General features: G+C 43.5%; 2 protein-coding genes across 3 annotated transcripts; one reads left to right on the top strand and one right to left on the bottom strand.

Moving 5' to 3' along the window:
* Positions 1 to 263: 263 nt before the first annotated feature.
* Positions 264 to 9873, bottom strand: RPS7 (ribosomal protein S7). Its single transcript, XM_064145941.1, has 7 exons — positions 9849 to 9873; positions 9173 to 9254; positions 8514 to 8585; positions 6918 to 7061; positions 3900 to 3964; positions 1113 to 1263; positions 264 to 381 (listed from the first exon to the last, which is right to left on the bottom strand). The coding sequence occupies exons 2-7, from the start codon at positions 9245 to 9247 to the stop codon at positions 304 to 306; spliced, it is 585 nt and encodes a 194-aa protein (XP_064002011.1). The 5' UTR covers positions 9248 to 9254; positions 9849 to 9873; the 3' UTR covers positions 264 to 303.
* Positions 9874 to 10742: 869 nt separating this feature from the next.
* On the top strand, positions 10743 to 21183 carry RNASEH1 (ribonuclease H1). Of its 2 annotated transcripts, XM_064145940.1 has the most exons (8): positions 10743 to 10931; positions 11020 to 11147; positions 12023 to 12217; positions 12750 to 12849; positions 13593 to 13647; positions 14890 to 14974; positions 17648 to 17772; positions 20698 to 21183. In XM_064145940.1, exons 1-8 carry the CDS (start codon positions 10822 to 10824, stop codon positions 20782 to 20784), a joined length of 885 nt encoding a protein of 294 aa, XP_064002010.1. In that variant the 5' UTR covers positions 10743 to 10821; the 3' UTR covers positions 20785 to 21183. The 2 variants fall into 2 exon arrangements, with proteins under 2 accessions (XP_064002010.1, XP_064002009.1); XM_064145939.1 differs by lacking the exon at positions 12023 to 12217 and having other exon boundaries at positions 10745 to 10931.
* Positions 21184 to 22273: the final 1090 nt, after the last annotated feature.

The following is a 22273-nucleotide window of genomic DNA, read 5'->3' as shown; positions in this document are numbered from 1 at the left end:
CATATTCTGTCCAAAAGGTGAATCTCAACATACTTGAGTTTATTTCTCAGTACCAATTCTTTCAGAAGACTTGGGACTTGCTTGTCCAGAGTTCTGTTGTGACAGCACCGAGAACAACCTAAGAGGGGCTACCACTGTCAACAGTGGTGCAACTCAATGCTTCAGTACACAAATGGCACTCATCTGGACAGCTGAGTTATCCCATGAACCCATTAATCCCCACTTATGCTTATGGAATTCAAAATGTAAATGAAATTACTCTGTTATATGAACAGTTTTTTTTATTCAGCCATTTTTTGCACTTTACAGCTGGAATTCTGGAAATTCAAACACCACATCTTTGCCTGTCAGCTTCTTGTAGACACCAGAAAATGTTTCCACCTGTGAAGACAAACAATCCTGTTTATACATGCTGTGTAAGAAAGCCAAAGTACATTAACCTGTTTTAGGTACCACACTACCTCCTACTGCATATTCACTTTGAAGTCAACTCTTGAGATTGGTTATTCCAATTAAGGCAGCCTATCTTTGTCTAAATGTACGGCTTTCTGGAAATTATCTGGAACCTTTTTGATGTGCAAATATAGAAGACTCAGAGAGGTGAGTGGGCCTGAACACATCCACACAAAAAATAAAGAGATGAAGCAAAGCAGTGGGGCGTTGGGATTCCCAAACTGACTTTAGGCTAAATCAAGCTCATCTGTTTAAGGTCAAAACTAAGTGCTTTGCTTAAAAGACAAACCAAATACAACCACCCCCAAACAACCAACCAACGAACCCCAACAAAACCCTGTCTTCTCGAACTAAGGAACCAATACAGAATGGCTTGGGTTGGAAGGGAGTTTAAGGATCACCCGTTTGCAGGGACACCTCCTACTGGACCGGGTTGCTTTACTAGCTACTTTACAATGCAGGCCTTTTGGCAAGCTGAACTAGGGCTTAGGTTCAAAACTGTCCTGCCTTCTCTTCAGCATCTTACTCCAAATGCAAACAGAAGCATCTCTTGTGATAAGCCAAAAGGCAGTCTTTTTGCTCTATCACATTAGCAGCCCCTTAGCACTTGTCAGAATGCCACCCCGATCATCAGGAGAAAGCAAAGCTGTTTTATTTACCTTGTGTTCAACATTGTTCTGTTGTGCTTTGTCCAAATGGACTTTTATGAGCCTGCTGCCGTCCAGTTTGACACGGATTCTCTTGCCCACGATTTCACTAGGAAAGACCAGGTCTTCCAGGATAGCATCGTGCACTGCAGTAAGCGTGCGGCTGAAATGTCACATTTGCATTGTTAAAACCCATCAGTCTGCAAAGGTTTAAGCCTTCCACAACATGCTTTAGCTGAAAACTCAGTGGTGTTTGGACGCTGTTTTTTTTTTCCTCCTCGAACTGTTTGTGGCATGACAACAATACTGCATTTTAAGAAAAGAAAAAAGGCACTAAATTCTACACTGAGAAATTTAGTAACTGCATGAGGGCAAAGGGTCACTACCCAGGTTTCTGATCCCTTAGATCACATGTTGCTTTGTAACAACACCATCAAAAGTTTCTTTTAAGGAAGATTTTATGTAATTTAGAATGAAGCTGTCCCATCTGCAATATTGCCAAACTCTCTGGAAGAGTTTAAATGTGCAAACATCTCCAACTAGAGAGACTACTTTCCAAGGAGACCAGTTCTGAGATTGGTTTCTTCATCTGCCTAAACCAAATCAGCCTAAAACACTAATACGTTAAAGGAAAATAGCTGACAAATTTAGTCCTTGCTTCAAAGTCTGTTTGTGTTCATAAACCACTCAGAAGTGAGCCAAATTGAGAAAAATTAATCCAGATTATTGTGTGTACAGGTCTAGAGGACTGCTTAAGACTTCCAGCTTCAGTTTCAAGGCAGCAGCACTAGGAATTAAGACTTCTACAGCAGCATTTCAAACCTGCAAACACTGAGACAGCTAAGGGAGACAATCATTGCATTTCTATGCTTACACCACCATTAGACTGAAAAAAAGGACAGTCCTGCACAACTCTCCTTCCTTCATGCTGGAAGTGGCAGCATTTTGACCACACACATGGACTCCACCTTCTCCAGCCACTGTGCAATATGAGTTTTAACATAACAGAGTCCTCCAAAAAGGCACACCGCAGCCAGGTGAGCACCATGCAACTGTGCTTCCAAAACCCACACTTGGAAGATTTCATAGTACAGTAAAAGACAGGACACAGGTGTAATACTGGGGCTAGAAGAAGTTGCAGGAACACACCATAAGTCATGAAGGAGACCAATTAAGACATGAGTTATATAATAGTAAGCTAGGTAAGAGACATTGACATCCGCAGACACAGTGTTGTTCCATGTTATAGAATCACAGCATCTCTAATGCTGGAAGAGACCTTTAAGATCATTGAGTCCAACCTTAACCAAACTACCAAGACCACTAAACCATGTCCTGCAGTGCCACATCTAAATATTTTGTGAATACTTCCAGGAATGGCAACTCCACCACCTCCCTGTGGTGGCCTATTCCAACACCTCACTACTGTCTAGCAATCACAGAACTGTGAGAGTTGGAAGAGACCTCCAGGGATCGTCTAAGTCCAAGCCCTGTGCTAAAACAGGTTCACGTAGAACAGGAGGCACAGGAATGCTTCCAAGCAGGTTTCTGAAGTCTCCATAGGACACTCCACAATCACTCTGGGCAAGCCTGGCCCAGTGCTCCAGCACCCTCTAAGCAAATGAATCTTTCCTTATGTTCCAGTAAAACCTCCTGTGTGCTAGTTTTTGCCCATGGCCCCATGTTCTCTCTCTGGGCACCACTGAGAACAACTCAGCCCCATCTTCTTGACCTCCACTGTTTAAAGAGCTTCTCTGTCTTTCCTCATCAGTGAGATACTCCAGTCCACTCAGTACTTTCAAAGCCTACCACTGTACTCTCTCCAGTAGCTCCCTGTCCCTCTTAAACTAGGTAGCCCACAGCTGGATACACTATTCCAAATGAGGCCTCACTGAGGCAGGGTAGAGAAGTAAGAAGTAGAGAGAGAGGTTTCCTCAACTTGCTGTCCACACTCGTCTTAATGTATCCCAAGAGACCATTTGCCACCTTGACCTTGAGGGCACACTGCTGGCTCATGGTGAACTTGCCCACTAGCACTCCCAGGTCCTTCTTCACAGAGCTGCTTTCCAGGTCAATCCCTCACCTGTACTGGTGCAGGTGGTTATTCCTCCCCAGGTACCGGACTTCACATTTGCTCTTGTTGATCCTCTGTCCAACTTTCCACCCTGTCCAGGTCTGCCTGAACGGCACCACAGCTCAACAAAGTATCAATCACTCCTCTCAGCTCTCTGTCTTTCATCAACTGAACAGGACTGGACCCAGTACTGAACCCTGGGGAACACGATTAACTACAAGCCTTCAAGCCGACCCTTTGTCCAGTTCTTCGCCTCACTGCCCAATCATCTAACCCACATTTCATAAGCTCACCTAAGATGTTCTGGGCGACAATATCAAAAGTCTTGCTGATGTTGACATAAACATCCACTGCTCTCCCCTCACCTACCCAGCCAGTCACACCAATAAAGGGCAATAAAGAAACCAGATGAGCAGGGAGGCCATATAACCCACGTGACTAGACTATTGCTGTTAAGCTCACACAGAGAGAGACTACTTATACCTACATCCCTCCTCATGCCCTGTCTCTTGCTGCATCCCTTCAGGGTGCCAGCCCTGTCTTCTGTAGAATCTGAAACGTCACCTGGATGTGGCTCCTCCTACAGCTTAAAATCTGAGTAATTGTCAGCAGACTGCAGTAACACAGACAGGGCTGGGGTTTCTCACACCAGTTATTGATGGCTAAAATTTGGCTACAGCCAATTACCAGAGGTGGCAGTCAAACAGACAGTATTATTCACTCACCTCCTGGGACGCTTCTGCTTGTTTTTTGTGCGGCTTTTTCTTGTTGGCTTGGGCAGAATCCTTCTCTGTTAAGGCCATTGGAAAAAAAGGCATGTCAGCATCTGGTGCTTACAAACAACTGAAAACCCCCTCAACCATAAAACATGTATACTCTTACTCCTGCTAGAAACAGATGGATGAAACACTGAGAAGAGATAATTGAGGTATGGCTAAAACTACATCAGCATTAGAACTTGGTATTACTTGCAGAAGATAAATTACAGGTATTGCTTTAGACTTACAGCATCATTTTGGTTGGTAAAGAACTTTAAAATTATTCAGTTCACCCATTCTCTAACTTCACTAAGTCTCTACTAAACCAGGTCTCTCAGTACCACATCTCTGAAACACTTCCAGGTATGGAGATTTAACTACCTCCCTGAGAAAGACTATTCCAGTCCTTGAGAACCCTTTCAGTCGAGAAGTTTTTTTTCATCTCTTCTTTCAGAAGAACAGCCCAGTAGGGGTTGGAAGTGACCTCTGAAGATTATCTATTCCAATCCCACCTGCTAGAGCAAGATTGCATTAAGTAAATCACCCAGAACACATCCAGCTAGGTTTTGAAATTCTCCAGATAAGGTGACTCCACAAGTTCTCTGGGCAGTCTGTTTCAGTGCTCTGTCACCAATACAACCAACCTTGTTTACTGTGTCTTATTTGCAATCTGAACACACTTCTTTGGGAACAGGAATCTCAAAAGAACTTTACCGTTTCTGTTAGATTAAACCTCTGATGTGAAGCAGGAAACTACCTCAGTCCAACAGACAGAAAAGTGACACCTGAGATGAAATGCTACTTCACACTAGGAAAAGTGTTACAAAATCCAAATTAAAATCCATTTTAAAAGTAATCTGTTTGCACTCTGTTCCAAAAGCAGCATCTAAAGGTGCCTATACACCAGTGTGGAACTGTAAAACAGATTTTCTACTTCCCTATCTACAAAGGTAGATGTTTTAAAACTAAGTTTTAGCTGAATTTGTAGCCATGAGACTGTGTTCACAATCTGAACTGGGTCACATCATGTTCAAAAGCAACGTTTCATTTATAGCAGAAAAACTGCACCCATTTGCCTTCTGAAATGTGATTAAGCTACCAGGGAATTCTCAAGCACTTAGTTTAGGTGAGCCTAAGGCACTTCAACAAAGTAAGTCTTCTTCCACAAAGTTTCAGGGTAAGGTGCTCCAATTCTTAAAATATTAAAGAATTTTCCACAAAAAGAGCTTCAGTCTAACAACTAACATTCTGCTCCAGACAGATCTTCACTCCTGTCCAGAGAACCATGTATCACTTTTTTATGGCTTAGCTTCTTCCATAAATCCAGAACTTCAGACATTTTTTTAACTTCATCTCCTATGCTCTTGAACTTCATGTGCTTAGACTACTTAAGCGTAGTAAGGTTCCTAGAGGCCTCATCACAGACCTGTAGCTAGTGGTGTTCCAGACTTGTTCAATACCTTCATCAACAACCTGGATGAAGGGAGAGTGGTCCCTCAGCAAATCTCCTAATACAAAACTGGAAGGCGCGGCTGACATCCCATCACATCATGCTGCTATTCAGACTGGAGAGTTGGACAGAGGGAAAACTCTGACAAAGGCAAATGCAGAGTCTTGCACCTGGAAAGGAACAGCCCCCTACACCAATGGAGATGAGGGGTTAACCTTCTGGAAAGCAGCTCTGTGAGAAGAACTTTGGAGTACTGGTGGACAAGTTTATCACGAGCCAGTAATGTGCCCTTACGGCCAAGGCAGCCAGTGGTCTCCCGGGATGCATTAGTAAGACTGTGGTCAGCAGGTCACAGAACTTCTCCTTGCCCTCTGCTCTAGTGAGGCCAAACTTCACAAAATTACAAAATCATTGAGGCAGGAAAAGACCTCTGAGATCATCGAGTTCAGCCTATAACCTAACATCACGACATCAACTAAACCATGCCACCAAGTGTCATGTGCAATCTTTTCTTAAAGACCTCCAGGGATGGCAACTCCACCACCTCCCTGGGCAGTCCATTCCAGTGCTAATCACCCTTTCTGTGAGGAAATACTTCCTAATATCCAACCTAAACCTCCCCATGTGCAGCTTGGAGTATTGTGTCCAGTTCTGGGCTCCTCAGTTCAAAGACAGGGAACTACTGGAGAGAGCCCAACACAGCCATAAAGATGACGCACCTCTCTGATGAGGAAACAAAGAATTGGGAATCTTTAGCCTGGAAAAGAAGACTCAAGAGGGGATCTTCTTGACACTTATCAATATATAAAGGGTGGAGGTCAAGAGGATCCAGCTGGGCTTTTTTCAGTGGTGCCCAGTGACAGGATAAGAGTCAGCGAGCATAAACTAGAATACAGCAGGTTTCACTGAAACATAAGGAGAAACTTTCCTGTGAGGGAAGCACTGGAACAGGCTGTTCAGAGAGGTTGTGAGTCTTCTCTGGAGGCATACAAAACCCACCCAGATGTATTTCTGTGTGATTTCCCTAGGTGATCTTGCTCTAGTAGGGTGTCTGGACTAGACAATCTTCAGTAGTCCCTTCTAACCACTACCATTCTGTGTTTCTGTATTATCTGCTCCCTACTGTTTTCAAGCTTTCCTTCTCAGACCACTAAAGGAATAAGAGAGGTCAAATCAAGAAAGTGATACCCTCCTCCAGAAAAGACTTCCACATGTCCAAGTTTACATAGCTTTGTCTGACATTTTAAATTATATTAGCTTCCATCCACAGAACATTAATTACATGTCCTCTTGGTACAAAAAACAAGCATTATATCACTGCTATCTTGAAAGGAAAAAAAAAGAAGGATACAGAAAATGTTACCCAGAGAGGCTGTGGAATCTTCATCCTTTGATGTTCAAAGGTTCAAGAAGATAAAAAATACAACTGGCCTGATGCAATATTTGCAACAGTGCCGATTCATGTGTGGGCCTGGACTAGATGACTTCCAGGGCTCCCTTCAAACCACAATTTTAATAATTCTAAGTGTTTTTACCTGGGCAATGAACACCACATGTTTTCCACTGAATTTTTTCTCCAGCTCACGGACTAGCCGCACCTGAATCTTCTGGAAGGATTTCAGCTGAGGAACTGGTACGAAGATAATGATGGCTTTTCTGCCACCACCCACTTCGATTTCCTAGAACAGAAGGCGAGCATTATTTAAGGAGTTACAAAGGTTTGGTCACGAATCCTTTGAACACAGGTATTTGACCGCTTTCTTCCACCTTTGGGGAAGAAAGAAAACAGAAAGCTCCAGGGAGTAGTATCTGTTTTAAAGCATTTAAGAGCAAGCACTACATAGAGAAAACACTCCATCAGAGAACTTATTTTGCTGTGAAGGAGTGCTTGTTGAAAGGAGTGGTGGGACTTATTGCCCAGACTCTCATCCTCTGAACAACAAAGCTCATTCTTCCTGCAGGAGTGAACTCAGAATGCTGGAATCCCAATTCTACTTAACTGTTACAATCACATCTGCAGAGGGAAGCGCACCCTATTACAAAGTTTCAAACCTTACTGCCTTCTAATGCAGACTTTGCACAAGCTTTACAGAAATGCCTGTCTTACATTTGACCTACTTCATGGAAATCATTTGGTTGGAAATACCTTTAAAATCATTGAGTCCGACCGTTATCTAACTCTACCAAGTCTGGGGCTAAACCATATCCCCCAGTACCACATCTCTGACACCTTCAGGAATAAGGATTCAATCACCTCTCTGGGCAGATTGTTCCAATCCCTTCAGTCAGTAAGTTTCTTCTACTATCCAATCTAAACCTCCCTTGGTGCAAGTGAAGGCCACTTCCTCTCATTTGTAGCTAGGGAGAAGAGACCAACACCCCCCTGGCTCCAACCTCCTTTCAGGGAGTTCCAGACAGCAAGGTCTTGCCTTTATCCTCCTTTTCTCGAGACTAAACAACCTCAATTCTTTCAACCACTCCTCACAACACCCGTTCTCCAGACTCTTCATCAGCTTCGTTCCCCTTTTTCTGGGTCCGCTTCCAGCACTTCAGCAGTCTTTCTCGCAATGAGGGCTCCAAACACTAACATTAGTTTTCTACTTCCTTCAGGTTTCAGTTATCTACATAAACTAAATTTACAATTTGAAACAGGCTGACACATGACCAAGTCAGTCTAACACCTTCACCTACTTCCATGTTTTCACTTGGTACACAGAAGAAGATTTACAGCGGACATTTTTACAAGGAGTATGACAATTCATGCTCGTGACACAAATTCTGCAGTGCCTACTTTATCAGCCCATACTCTCACACAAAAAGTCAGGTTTCAGACCTCAAGCTCACTTTGTGGAGACAGAAAGCAAAGCTATTTCTAAACATGTTTTCTTAAAACATCCAACTGCTATTTCAGTTTTAACAATGACTTTTCAGGTCAGCTGCTAAGACAGCCCCACTATTACAAAGTCCTATGTGTCAACAGCAAATACCAGAAGATAAACCACAACCACATGGTAAAACAATCACAGACTGTAAGAACAACTAAAACCACCGTTTAACCTGGTAGGTTAGCATTTTCAGAATTACACACACAGCAAGTCACCACACAACTCTGTGAAGAAGGCTGAGCTCACCTTAGCTGCTGTGATGTTCAACTCCCGCAGCTGAGCCTTTAAATCAGAGTTCATTTCCAGCTCTAGAAGAGCCTGTAGAAGTGAAAGGGCAGAATAACGTTAGAGTTCAATTCATATGAACTCAAGACCAAAGCCAGTTCACAGCATCAGAGAACAAGCTACAGATTTACCACAGTCAATTTAAAACATTTTCTAGAATCACAGAACTGCTTTGGTTGGAAAAGGCCTTTAAGATGTTTCAGTCCAACCATTCCCTAGCTGTACCTAGGCTGGTCCTAAACTGTGTCATTCAGCACCACATCTGTGTGTCTCTGAAAAACCTCCAGGGATGGGGATGCAACCACCTCCCTCGGGAGCTTCTTCCAGCCTTTTGAGAGGCCTTTCAGTGAAGAAGTTTCCTCTCGATCTCCTTTTCTTCAGGCTGAACAAATCCAGCTCTCTCAGTTGCTCCTCAAAAGACCTGTGTTTCAGATGCTTCATTTAACTTACACTAAGTCACTTCTACAGACAGAAGTTCAACTGGGGGAGCACAGGCTGACTGCTCCAGTTCCCAAGTAAAACTCCACATTTGAACAGCATCACCCTCGGAGTTTCACTGCCATAACACCATCTCCGTAACTTGCAGTGACTTACCAAACAGTAAACCAGAGCACACGTACCTGAGATATACCAGACTCGAACTCATCTGGCTTCTCGCCATTAGGCTTCACAATCTTTGCACTAGAGCTGAACATGGCCTTTCTGCAAGGCAAAAGAACAGCTCAGATGTCACCAGGAGCACGTCTTCTACTACAAACACAGCGAGACTCTTCAACCGGGCTACCCAGGCACGTAATTCAAAGCGAAGCCAGAGAGAACCCCAAGGGCCACACAAGCCCCAGCAGGTCGCTCCAGGAGCTGCCGACCATAACACGAGGAAACTGTCCTGAGCAATGTAGGGCCTTGCCCGTTCTGGTGCCCCGCACGGGCGCCAACGCGCCACAGATGTGAGGCTCAGGAGAACCGGAGAGGCTGCCCGGCCGCTCACAGAGCCCCACGTGCCGCACGGCGGCCAAGAACGGCAGTCCTCCGCGGCTCACGGCGCTCTGTGCCCAGCACTGGCACCCCTCCTCCCCGCCACGGCCTCCCTCAGGGCGCCGTTGGAGGAACACTCCCGCCAGCTCCCCTCCCCTGGCACTGGGTAGCCATCGGGCCCCCAGCTGGCAGCAATCGGGGACATCCCCCACCAGAGGCTGCCGCGGTGTAAAGCCGCTCGGCGCCTGGCTCCGTATTGCCGCAGCGGTGTGCAAAAAACCTTCGGCGCCACCAAGGCCCGCGCAGAGCCCAGACACCCACCTCGGTCAGCAGCGGCCTAGGAAAAGAGAGAGCTCTCGCGAGAGCGCCCCGATCGCCGCCCGGGAGAGGCGCTCGCCCCGCCCCGGCAGTGTGAAGCCGAACAGGAACAAGGGCAGAACGCAAAGCTACCTCCGCCGCCAAGCGACCGCGACTTAAGGTACAGTGAAGCCCTAATGGGCACTGAAAGTCCTGGCACAGCGCTGGCGGATGACGTCGGCGCCAAGCTCTTGGTAACGCGGGGAGGAGATAACGTGGAGCATCGCCTGCGCAGTGGTGCTGCCGCCGCCGCGGGTCCGTGTTATGTTCACTTGCTAGCTATTCCACCACGGGACTGATGTGAGTGTACAGCGGTTCTGACCGTTATGTCACCCTACCAATGCTGGTGCTAACTCCTATCCCGCGGTAGCATATCGCTGCCTCTTTGAAACACTTCCAAGCGTGGATATTCAACCAACTTTATGGGGAGCCTCTTCCAGTCTTTTGAGAACCCTTTTAGAGAAAAAAAGTCTTTAAATACACAACCTAAACCTCCCCTGGGGCAACTTAAGGACATTGCCTCTTGTTCTCTTACCAACATTCACTTGTCTGCGACCTCCTTTCAGGCAGTTGCAGAGAGCACGTTATTTGGGCTGGCAGAGGAGGACTTCAGCTGTGAGATGTCCTTTTTCCTTTAATAACAGTCCTTCAGGCTGAGGATTTTGTGTAAAGTGCTATAATCTCACCTATCCGGTGTCCCACTCACCCAAACAGAAGTGGATTTAGATGGCTTTTAAAGAACCGTTACTGAGGGGAGGACAAAAAAACCCACTAATGACAAGAAACCGAAAAGCACTCAAAACCCTGGGCTTTTCCAGTAATTTTGGCCTGTTCGACGGCTCGTAGGGAAAGCCTCACTGCGCCCTCTCAGCCGTGCCCCGGCGGCCGTCGCGCATGCGCAGGGGTCCGGGGCTGCAAATGGCGGCGGGTCTGCGCCATGTTGCGGTGGCTTGTGGCTGTGCTCAGTCACTCCTGCTTTGTCTCCAGGAGTGACAGCATGTTCTATGCGGTGCGCAAGGGTCGGCGGACGGGGGTCTATCGCACCTGGTAAGGGCCGCGGCTGAGGTACCGCAGAGAGCCGCCACACGGGCCCGTCCTGAGTTACCTTACTCCCTCCCCGGCTTCTCTGTTGCAGGGCGGAGTGTCAGGAGCAGGTGAACAAGTTCCCCTCCGCCAGCTTCAAGAAGTTCGCCACCGAAAAGGACGCTTGGGCCTTTGTGCAGGGCGGTCTTCTGGGGCAGGAGCAGCAGCCCGGGTCCGCAGGTAGCTTGTCCTCGCCTCAGCCCAGGGGCGTTGGGGACGAGAGAGGGAGGCCGCACGGCTCGGTGGCACCGCCTGCCTAGTTTGTGCGTGATGGGTCCGCAAACACTGCGGTGTCTGGCGGGCAGCGGTTTCTATTTATTCTCCGTTGGACGTCCCGTAATTGGCGGAGTGCTGTGGGAGTCAGTGTAGTGCTAGCCCTGACCACGGACACGGCGATAAATGTGTCTGTGCAATTGAAGTGTTTTTGTAGGTGTTCGGAGAACGTTGCTTATATCGTGTGTGTGTCTGCAGTTTCATCTAAAATCAAGAATGACTGTTTAATATTATTTGCACAACACTTAGGGTTGGTGTCAGTTAACAGACAAGTATTGCTAATCATAGAATGGTTTGAGTTGGAAGGGACCTTAAAGGTAATTTAGTTTCAACCACCTGCTATGGACAGGGCCACCTACTAGATCCCATTGCTCAAAGTTCCATCCAACCTGGCTTTGAACACTGCAAGGCTTGGAACATCCACAGCTTTTTTTTTAGAAACTTGTTCCAATGTCTCACCACCCTCCTGGGCAAAAATTTCTGCCTAATGTTACATGTAAATCTAATATCTTCCAGTTTGAAGCTATTAACCCGTGTCCTATCGCTACATCTCCATCAGCTAGCTCTTAATCTAGCAGAATCCCAGACATCAGCCCCATTTCTTTACTGGGTGAAGGATCTTGCAGTTTGCCACCACCCCAGCCAAGCTTGGGAGCAGCCTTCTGGCTGAAGGAAAAACTTGGGTCTGTGCTTTGCAGGGCCTTATCCTAGCTCTGAGTCAACTGCTGCTTTTGAAATCAGTTTTTTCAAATAATTTATTTTTTTCCCTACCCTTTTGGAAGGGGCAAGTGGTACTCCAGCTGTAACACAGGAAAATGGTAACAAGAGAGAGGAGCTAAAAGGAAGCATTTTGTGTTGTAATACATGCAAAAGGCCATATGAACAGTCTACAAATGAAGAACATACTGCAAAGCGTGTAAAACATCATGAAGTAGCCTCAACACCCACAGTCAGTGAAGATAAATTTTCATATATGGGTGAGATCTTTCATTATTCCTAAGCTCTTTTTCAGTTCTTTGCAGTCTTGCCTAAGTAACAAATATTAGAAAGCTTTTAAGGAAGTTTGTGTATGGCAGCATCCATTCTCAATGGAAATAAGAGCAATGGTCTGTTTGTTCATATTGTCTTCCAGTGTGATTTTAAACAGCTTTTAACTGGCACAGCATAATCTGGTTGTTATAGATGCCATTTTATGTGTATCTGGATTACTTTATTTAAATTTCTTAAATACACATCTGTAATTGAGCGAAGAAGACAGGATCTGCAGTGAGAGTATGCAACTTAGGGCAGAGGTGCTTTTGAGGCTGGCTAATTTGACATGAGGGTGTGAAGCTGCAGTAAGATTCACATTTTGCTTTGCTAATATTTTCGCTTTGCTAAGCTTTTTGAAAGGCTCTCTGAACAGGGAAGTTTTGGGAATTAATGTGCTGACAGACATTTCATTTTGCTTGCAGAGTCTCTGTCCTTAAAGGGATGGTTGAATTTCTGTTTTGGGTAATTCTTTCCTAGGTGACTTTGCAGTTGTTTATACAGATGGTTGTTGCTCAGGTAATGGACGCAATCGAGCACGTGCTGGAATAGGTGTCTACTGGGGACCAGGCCATCCTTTGTAAGTAGCTGGATGGATTCTGTTTTTAAAAAATACATTACTGTTTTGTTAGTGATTTACAATACCAGCTTCCTTTTGAATACAAAACCCTGTCTTTGAGGCTCTCAATGACAGTGATATGAGACTATTGAGTTACGGAGGGGAAAAGAGAAAGCAGCTTCTCTGGTTGGTTAGAACATGAGGAAAATCAACCAGAAGTTGTATTTTTAGGGACCGAAGCTACAATTCAGGTGATGCAGGAAGTTTTTAAGATAGATATGTGTGCACAAAAGGCAGCAAATGTGGTTGCATATTGATGACAAACATGCAGGTTGCAGTATGTGGGTAGAAGCTGATGCTAGAGTATGTATTCATGAAATTGTTTTGGTTGCAAATTACTTTTAAGATCATTAAGACCAGTCATTACCTAAAATCCTACCAAATCTGTTGCTAAACCATATCACTGAGCACCACATATCTGCAGCTTTGAAACACCGCCTGAGATGGGGATTCAGCCACCTCCTTGGGGAGCCTGTTACAGTGTTTGTGAACCCTTTCAGTGAAGAAGTTTCTTCTAATATCAAACCTAAGCCTCCTTTGGTGCAACTTGAGACCAATTCTTTGTACCACTTGTTACTAGGGAGACCTCATTATTTAAAAAAAAACAGAGTAGCTGTCTTGTGTTCATTTCTGTAATGCATAGCTGTTACACCCCATTCTGAATGTTTGGTCTAACTAATCTACTGTTTTTCCCTTGGACACAGGAATATCAGTGAAAGGCTTCCTGGACGGCAGACTAATCAAAGAGCAGAAATACATGTAAGTAGTAAATGTCACAAACCGATTTTGCCTCTTAGTCTGCACTGCTACACTTGTATTTAAACTCTGGCCTTCAGAAACCAGTTATAAAGCTGTGATGGAAGTGCACAAAACATAGAATCCTAGCATCTTTGTAGCTAGAAAACACCTTAAAGATCATTGAGTCCAATTGTATGTACCTCTACCAAGGCTGATGCTAAACTGTGTCCCTCAGCATTACATCTTTGCAGCTTTGAAACACCTTCAGGGATGAGGATTTAACCGTCTTACTGGGGAGGGTTATCAAACACCCGTTTGGTGAATAAGTTTCTTTTAATAGCCAATGTATGTTAGGACTTGAAACAAATCATTCTCAAGTTCATCTTTATTGGTTTTGAACAAGGAAGGTAATTCACCTTGAGAATTCCCAAACATTGTCATGCCAAGGACAGCTATGTAAAACAGCATGGTTCTCAAATCTGTGTAGTATCTTTTGCATTTTTAGTGTGTATATCTTAGACTTTGGGGTGAGGGCTGCTGAGTAGTGGTTAAGAAGAGAATCAGAATCAGCTTTTTATTGTGATGGGATAATAGTATCATATGCCGTAGAGAAATATGACAAACAATTCCAGGTTCTGAGAAGTAACCTGTTACTCCTGCAGTGATCTTGTTGGCACCAACATATTCAGTCGTCCCTTCTCACCTCATCTCAATTTTAGTACTGGTGCTGTCCTGCCCCATGTGTTTGAGATAAGTGAAATGAGGAATTCATAGTATTACAGAATTGATAGTCTTAAGAGATCTTTTCCAACCAAAACAAGTTCAGTGTTTGACTTAACACCACCATGGCCATTAAACCACTGATCTAATGGAAGAACTACGAGATTTTGATTTTAGAGGGGCATGCAGAGGTGACAGTGACAAATTCACCAACGGAGAGGTTTTCAGCCCTACATCCAAACCCAGCAACTTCTCCCTCCTACTTTATAGGATTACAAAAAAAAATCAACAAAAATTAAGTTTTTTAGGAATTCCATAATGTTGGAATTGGTAGTATGACTCCTTCCTCCTCAAAATTATGGAGAAAATGCATAACAACTTGGTGTGCAGTTGATGAAGGTTTAGATAGAAAATTGGCTAGGGAGCTTACTCCTTCAGTATGAAGCTGAATATTACAATGTTTCAGGTTCTTCTTGCCAGTGAAACTTAAGTGACTTCCTGTTTGCCTGATTTGAAATATGATTCTTTTGAAATGTTCTTAAGGCAGCCTGCAAAGCTATAGAGCAAGCAAAGAGTCAAAACATCAAGAAACTAATTATCTACACTGATAGCAAGTTCACTATTAATGGTAAGTTAAGATTCTCATTTTCAGATTCTTAAAGACACATTGCATGCTGTATTTCATGACATAAGGCTGCTCCAGAACATGCTGGGTCCTGGAGAGAAAGATTTAAGGAAGAGAATGCATAACTTATTTCAATACTCATGCCTGGTTGGATGGAAGAACTTGAGAATATTACAGGGATCACCTGCTAACTGCATGAAATGCAAGTAGATACAAAGTGTTTGTTACAAAAAAGTCTGGCAGATAATTACAGTGTTTTTGTTGTAAAGCATGTAGCTAATATGACATATAGTCTAGACACAAGGTTGTCTGTGAATACTCTTAACAAAGTATGTACTCAGGAAAGTACTCAGAAGTTGGTGTAGTCACCATGTAGGTTTTTAGTTTTATTTTGCTTGAAGAGGCCATCTTCATGCACACATGTGAAGTACTTTCCAATTTCCTTTATTTTCCAGGTAGACTACATAGCAAAGCTTTCAGGCTATGCTGGAAGCCTAGTCAGAGATGATGTTTGTGCAGAGGATGTATCTGAAGTTTCAAAGTTGATGAAAACATTCTGGAAAATGTAATTTTATTCCATGTAAATGCCACATGAAGCAGCTAGTATGACAAACCTTTGAGTAAAACTTCTTCCATTTTTCCCAAGGTCTTGAGAATTTAATCTCTTCATAATTTGTAATTGTGTAACTCGCTGGAGTTGTTTCATAGAATTACTGGAAAAGACATTTAAGATCATTGAGTCTAACCATTCTCTGACTCTTTTAACAACTGTGGTGCTAAACTGTGTTGCTCAGCACCCCATATCTCTATCTTCAAAAGACCTTCAGGGTTGGAGGGTAAACCACCTCTCTGGGGCACCTGTCTTTGAGAACTCTTCCCATCAAAAAGCTTCTGCAAATGTCCAACCTAAATCTTCCCATGGTTAACAAGACCATTTGTTCTCATTCTATCACTTGTTACTAGCAGAAAAGACAAACATTTCACATGACTCCAGCCTCTTTTCAGGGAGTTGTAGAGAGCCAGAAGGTCTCCTCTCAGCCTCCTTTTCTCCAGATTAAAACAACCGCAGTTCCTTCAGATTCTACTTAGAAGACCTGTTTTCCAGGCCTTTCACCATCCTCATTGCCCATCTCTGGCCACACTCCAGCAACTCAATGTCTTTTTTGTAATGAAGGCATCAAAACTGAATGCATGACTCAAGGTGTGGCCTCACCAGTGCTGAGTACAGGGAGACAATCACTTCTCTGGTCCTGCTGGCCACGCTATTCCTGATCTAGGCCAGGATGCTGTTGGCCTTCTTGGCCATCTGAACACACTGCTTGCTCATATTGAGCAGCCATATTGTTTGAATTTGGTGGTTTGTGTTTGGGGTTTTTGATTTAAACCTTTGATTGAGAATTGAACGTTGCACTTTCAGGAACTGAGGTTGGTGGTTTTGGAGGGGAAGAGGGAAATGTGCATATTTCATTCTTAAATTCCTATACCTGAGAGCTAACACTGAAAACTGATTCCCTGTTTTACCCCTTTTATTGAGAAAGCAGATAAATGGTTTCTATGCTAAAAAAAATTATGTCTTTTCTGCCAAATAAATTGTTCTGCTTTCCAGAATGGTAGGGGTTTTTAGTCTGTGCTAGAAGCATTCTGAAAAAGGCAAGAATAAAAGGCAAGTCCTGCTCCTCAAGACTGGTTATTGCATGCTGATCAGTGGAATCCCAAGTGCCTGATATGTTTCAAGAAACATTAAAGAATGTGGAAGCATTAAGGAGCAAAGAAACATCTTAGTACTTCTTTGCTTTGTGGAAGAAAAGTCACTTTCTGTGAAATTGGTGTTATGAAGGAGAAGTCACATTGTTGGGTAGCATTCCTGTTAAACTTGTGTGAGAGACTTAAGTACGAGGAAGGAAAAGAATATTTAGGTGTGATGGTCTTGGTCTCTTTGGTTTTGCTTGCAGTTTACTCTTGCGTTTTGGGTCACTGAGCTGCAGGTTCCACTCTGATTCAATCAGAGTTATTTTGTAATGTGTCAAGATGTTACTTCTAAAATAGCAGAGAAAGAGGGTGGTGATTAGGTAGAAATGGATGTAGTTTGGTTTGGTTTAGGAGATTTTTGTGTGCTAGATTGGTGATTCTGTTTGTCATGAAAGCAGTTACAATGTCTTACATTGTTGAGACCAGCATAGATATAAAAAAAAAAAATAAAAAAAAAATTAAGGAGTAATACAGTAAATTTTCTGGCCAGAATGTTAAATTTTGTTCTGTAGAAATCTGCTTCTGTGGCCTTTCCATTGAAGGGTCCTGTTTAGTGTGCAGAAGATGTTTTTTCTTCTTTACCTGTGCTTCTCCTGAATTCCTCCAAACAAAGCCGTAGATTTCTTGTAGCTTATCCTTAGCTTCACGTTATTGAAGTTCACGTTGTAATTTTACGTGTAATGCCTATATAAGATTGTAGTCTCTAGGTTAAATACCCGTTCAGGAAATTATGGTTGGGTAATTCAGGTGCTAATGGGAAAACACAGTTCTGAAACCAGTAGAGAACCAGACAAGAGTATCTTCTATCTCCTGAGGCTTTGCCTGGGACTGTACATAGTTAATGCTCTGTTGAAAGGCTATTTGCTCCATCTTGATCTTTGCTGGCTTCCTTAACAGCATTTATGTGGTGATGCCCCATTTGTGTAGGTATTACAAGCTGGGTTGACAACTGGAAAACAAACGGCTGGAGAACAAGTTCAGGAGGAAGTGTAATAAATAAAGAAGATTTTAAAAGACTTGATGATCTATCAAAAGACATAGAAATCCAGTGGGTAAGCACCTCAGTTCTTTATTTTTTAACAATATCTTCAACATGCCTTCTTGTGAAAACGTAAAAGTGTGACCATAACTGAGAATTTTCTAGAGTATAATATTGTACATTCATAAGTAAAAAATACAAATACAGCAAAGCTGTATTTTATTTAAAGCAAATAAGCAACATGACCCAGGCTCTTGGAACCAATCTTTTATTAAAATGCACATACATATATTTTTCTGTCTTGATACAACTTAGAGAATGCTTGCAATAATTATTTTTAGGATTTTAGTACTGTTAGTAGATGAAATTTTTGTTCCTGGAAATCTAAGCTAAAACATAACAGTGTCTAAGTTACAGCTGAAATCTGGATTTGTTTTTTCAGAACTCTTAAGATGGTGGTTTATTGGTGTAATTACAGAATTGTGGAATCACAGAATTAGCCAGGTTGGAAAAGACCTCTAAGATCATTAAGTCCAACCTGTCACCTAACTGTTCTATCTAACTAAACCTTGGCACTAAGTGTTTCCTCCAGCCTCCTCTTCAACACCTTCAGGGATGGTGACTCCACCACCTCCCTGGGCAGCCCATTCCAATGCCAATCACTCTCTGTGAAGAACATCTTTGTAAAATCCAGCCTAAACCTGCCCTGGCGCAGCTTGAGACTGTGTCCCTTTGTTCTGTCACTGGGTGCCTGTGAGAAGAAGCCAACCCCCACCTGGCTACAACCTCCTTTCAGGTAGTTATAGAGAGCGATAAGGTCTCCCCTGAGCTGCTTCTTCTCCAGGCTGAACAACCCCAACTCCCTCAGCCTCTCTGCATAGGGCTTGTGCTCCAGCCCCCTCACCAGCTTTGTTGCCCTTCTCTGGACAGATTCAAGCACCTCAACATCCTTTTTAAATTGAGGGGCCCAGAGCTGGACACATTGCTCAAGGTGTGGCCTAACCAGCATGGAGTACAGGGGCAGAATGACTTCCTACTGGTTACACTAGTCTTGATACAGGCCAGGATGCCATTGTCCTTCTTGGCCACCTGGGCACATTGCTGGCTTATGTTCAGTCAGCTGTTGACCAATACCCCCAGGTCCCTCGCTGCCTGGCTTCTCTCCATCTACTCTGTCCCCAGCCTGTAGCACTGCACGGGTTTGTTGTGGCCAAAGTGCAGAACCCAGCACTTGGACTTGTTAAAACTCATGGCATTGGACTGTACCCATCTATCCAGCCTGTCCATGTCCCTCTGCAGAGTCCTCCTGCCCTCTAACAGGTTGACACATGCTCCCAACTTAATGTCATCTGCAAACTTATTAATGGTGGACTCAATCCCCTCATCCAGGATCATCAGTGAAGATATTAAATAGGACTGGACCCAGCACTGATCCCTGGGGGACATCACTAGTTAACTGGATGTAGCTCCATTCACCACTACTCTCTGCCCTAGCCATCCAGGCAGTTCTGTACCCAGCACAGTGTGCCCCTGTCCAAGCCATGGGCTGCCAGCTTGGCCAGGAGTTTACCATGGCAGACAGTGTCAAAGGCCTGGCTGAAGTCCAGGCAGACTACATCCACAGCTTTTTCTACATCCACCTAGCAGGTCACCTGGTCGTAAAAGGAGATCAGGTTGGTCAAGTGGGACCGGCCCCTCCTAAATCTCTGCTGGCTGGGTCCAATCCCCTGGCCATCCTGTAGGTGCTCTGTGATTGCACCCAGGATGATCTCTTCCATTCAGTCACAAGTCTTTAAACTGTGAAAACATTAACTCCAGCCTTCTGAACCTTAACTGATATTTTCCAAGAAAATGGGCACAGACAATTCTCGAAAATACCCATTTTTAAGTTTTCAACTGTTTCAGTAAGGAAGTAAACCCAACTTCCATACAGGTATTCCTGGTAGAATGTATTTTTCTGTAACTGCTAAACGTTGTAGGGACTACAGTGTTTATTACATCTGCTCCTTCTAAATTCTGCTCTAATTGTGATACAACCCTACTGATTCTAGAAATAAATCTCTGTAACATTGACTTTGTGGCTGCTAATGGCATTTTTATTGGGCTTCTCTCTTTGCTCTGTAGAAAACAGGATGAAGTAGATCTTTAATGTGCACTTCTACTGTGGGAAATCTGTTGCAAATACCACTCCATTTGTGTTGTTCTATGTTCCAGGGGTTGAGACCCCAAATTAAAGTCTGACTAGATGTTATGTAATTACTGTTGTTGTCTGCCAGTGGGAAGAAAGTGTGAAAGGTTAAGGTCAAAGTTTACTTGTCCTTACAATATTTTGCATGTACAATTTTGCAGAGATCACCTAGTACCAATACCTTGCCCTGTAAACCTGACACCACGTTGCATGGGCTTCATACTTGTCCCCTCTCAGATCTTGTAAACACCAAGTTTGATTTTCTTTCTCCTCTTCCTTGCCCACTCTCCTTTACCCTTACTTCTGACAAGGGTGGGCTTAGTGTTAAAAGTATTTTCATTTCCAAATTGAAGGATGGATTTTAAGACATCCGAAAATTGAGAGATTCCTTCCATACCCTTTTTCTATATGCAAGTGAGTGCTGTAACCACTGAGGCTGTTTAGTGGCAGAGAGCTCTCTGCCTTTCTGGGAAAAGACTAGCTTGTTTTAAGCACCAAAGGCCGAGAGGTTTTTATTTCTTTTCTTCAAGTAGGAATTTTGAGTTGGAGCGGTTGTCTGCATTTCTTAAAAGCTAAGTGGTCCTTATCCAGTTTACTGCTTCCCATAAAGATGACTTTTGCCATTTGACAAGACTTTCCTAGAGGAAGGGAGATGATGATGAACATTCTTGGAACTAAGTGTGAGGAGAGGACCTCTAAGGAGGCACTGCTGGAGTATGAATGAAAGTGTGTTGGTGCTCAGATCTCATGTATGTACTACTTCTCTTGATTTCTTGCATACCTAATGCTTCCATACTTTTATCTTTACAGATGCACATTCCTGGTCACGCTGGCTTCCAAGGAAATGAAGAAGCTGATAGACTAGCAAGAGAAGGAGCTAGAAAACAAGCATCCTGACACACTGAGACTACAGACTGTAGTCACAGGAAAAGGACTAACATCCCAGTGACCACATGGACTGCTGTAAATGCTTTAGAGTTGAACATTGAGATGTATATCTTTCTGGGCTGAAGCATTACATATGTATCTGCTTCTGAAGTGGAAGAACCCACATTTGCTTCTGTAGCCTATGTTTTACAATCAAGTCAATATTTAGTTGATGATACAGAGAGCTTGCTTTTTCTTCATCTTACTTGAAGGGCTGCAGTCAGTGTTTTTAGCTGTTTTGAAGACTTGTGAATTCACTGATAAAGACAGGCTCCTGAAGAGGTAATGTTAACCCTCAAGAAGTAATCTTCGGTCTTTATCCCAAATGTGTATTTTTTTCTTAATGAAATAAATGGGTTGGTTTTTTTATACAGTGATATATATTAACAGCCCAAAATAGATGGGAACAGGGTGACTTCAGCATTGGTTTGGTGAGAGGTCAGGTCTAACACAGAGATGTCCATGATTGGCATTCTGGTACTAGCAGCAGCTGTTTTACAGATGGGCTTGTACCACTTGCCTGTGCTTCACAGCATCATTACTTACACCAAAATCTGCAGATTTCTGTGTTACTTTGCAAGGTAGCAGGAACAAAACAGGTCACAGGTAAACACGAGCAGTGAAATTTTGCTCTTCTCTCCCATGTAGCATTTAATGTCCAAGCTCTTTGTTTCTGGCTTCCTGTTTCCATTAAGTAATTTTGTTTTTTATTTTGGTAATGCATACTGGTTCTCATTAGCATTGTTAGTTCCTCTTAGTGATGTCCCAAAGGTAATAATTGGCCATTTTATCTGAAGTGGAACTGAAGATGTTCAGATCTTCCGGTTGTCAAGCGTTTGAATTAATTTTTTTTTCCTAGTCAAAGACAAGATTAATGGAATGGCTAATGTGCACTTGAATTAGAGAGTAATTACCAGTAATCAACATAGTTTTATTTTCTATTCATTTATATGGGAAAAGCAAACAGGTTTGTTATACTGTCTTTGTCAACTTCTTTCTGAGGTACCTTCATACTGTTGAACAGTAGAGCTTAAACTAGAAGTAACTGAATTATTTAAATCATTGATTCATAGAATGGCTTGGGTTGGAAGTGAAATTTAAGGATACCTGGTCCCAACCCCACTGGCATTGGCAGGGCCATCTTCCATTAGATTAGTGCCTTGTCCAGCCTGGCCTTGAACACCTCCAGGGAGGGGGCATCCACAGCCTTGCTAGACAACCTGTTCCTTTGTCTCACCACCTGTATTATTACTGTAAATAATTTTTTCCTAATATCCCGAATCTGCCCTGCTCAAGTTTTCACTCATCCCCTCTCCTTCTGTTGCTACAGAACCTTGTAAAAAGTCCCTTCACGGCTTTCTTGTAGGCCTCTTTCAGGCACTGGAAGGCCACTATAAGGTCTCCCTGGGGCCTTCTTTTCTCCAGGCTGAGCAGCCCCAGTGTTCTCAGCCTGTCACCA

Source organism: Pogoniulus pusillus, chromosome 7 (assembly GCF_015220805.1).
Source record: "Pogoniulus pusillus isolate bPogPus1 chromosome 7, bPogPus1.pri, whole genome shotgun sequence".
NCBI classification, from domain to species: domain Eukaryota; kingdom Metazoa; phylum Chordata; class Aves; order Piciformes; family Lybiidae; genus Pogoniulus; species Pogoniulus pusillus.
Note: the sequence above shows the minus strand (reverse complement) of the source record. Positions and strands in the feature narration are given on the sequence as shown.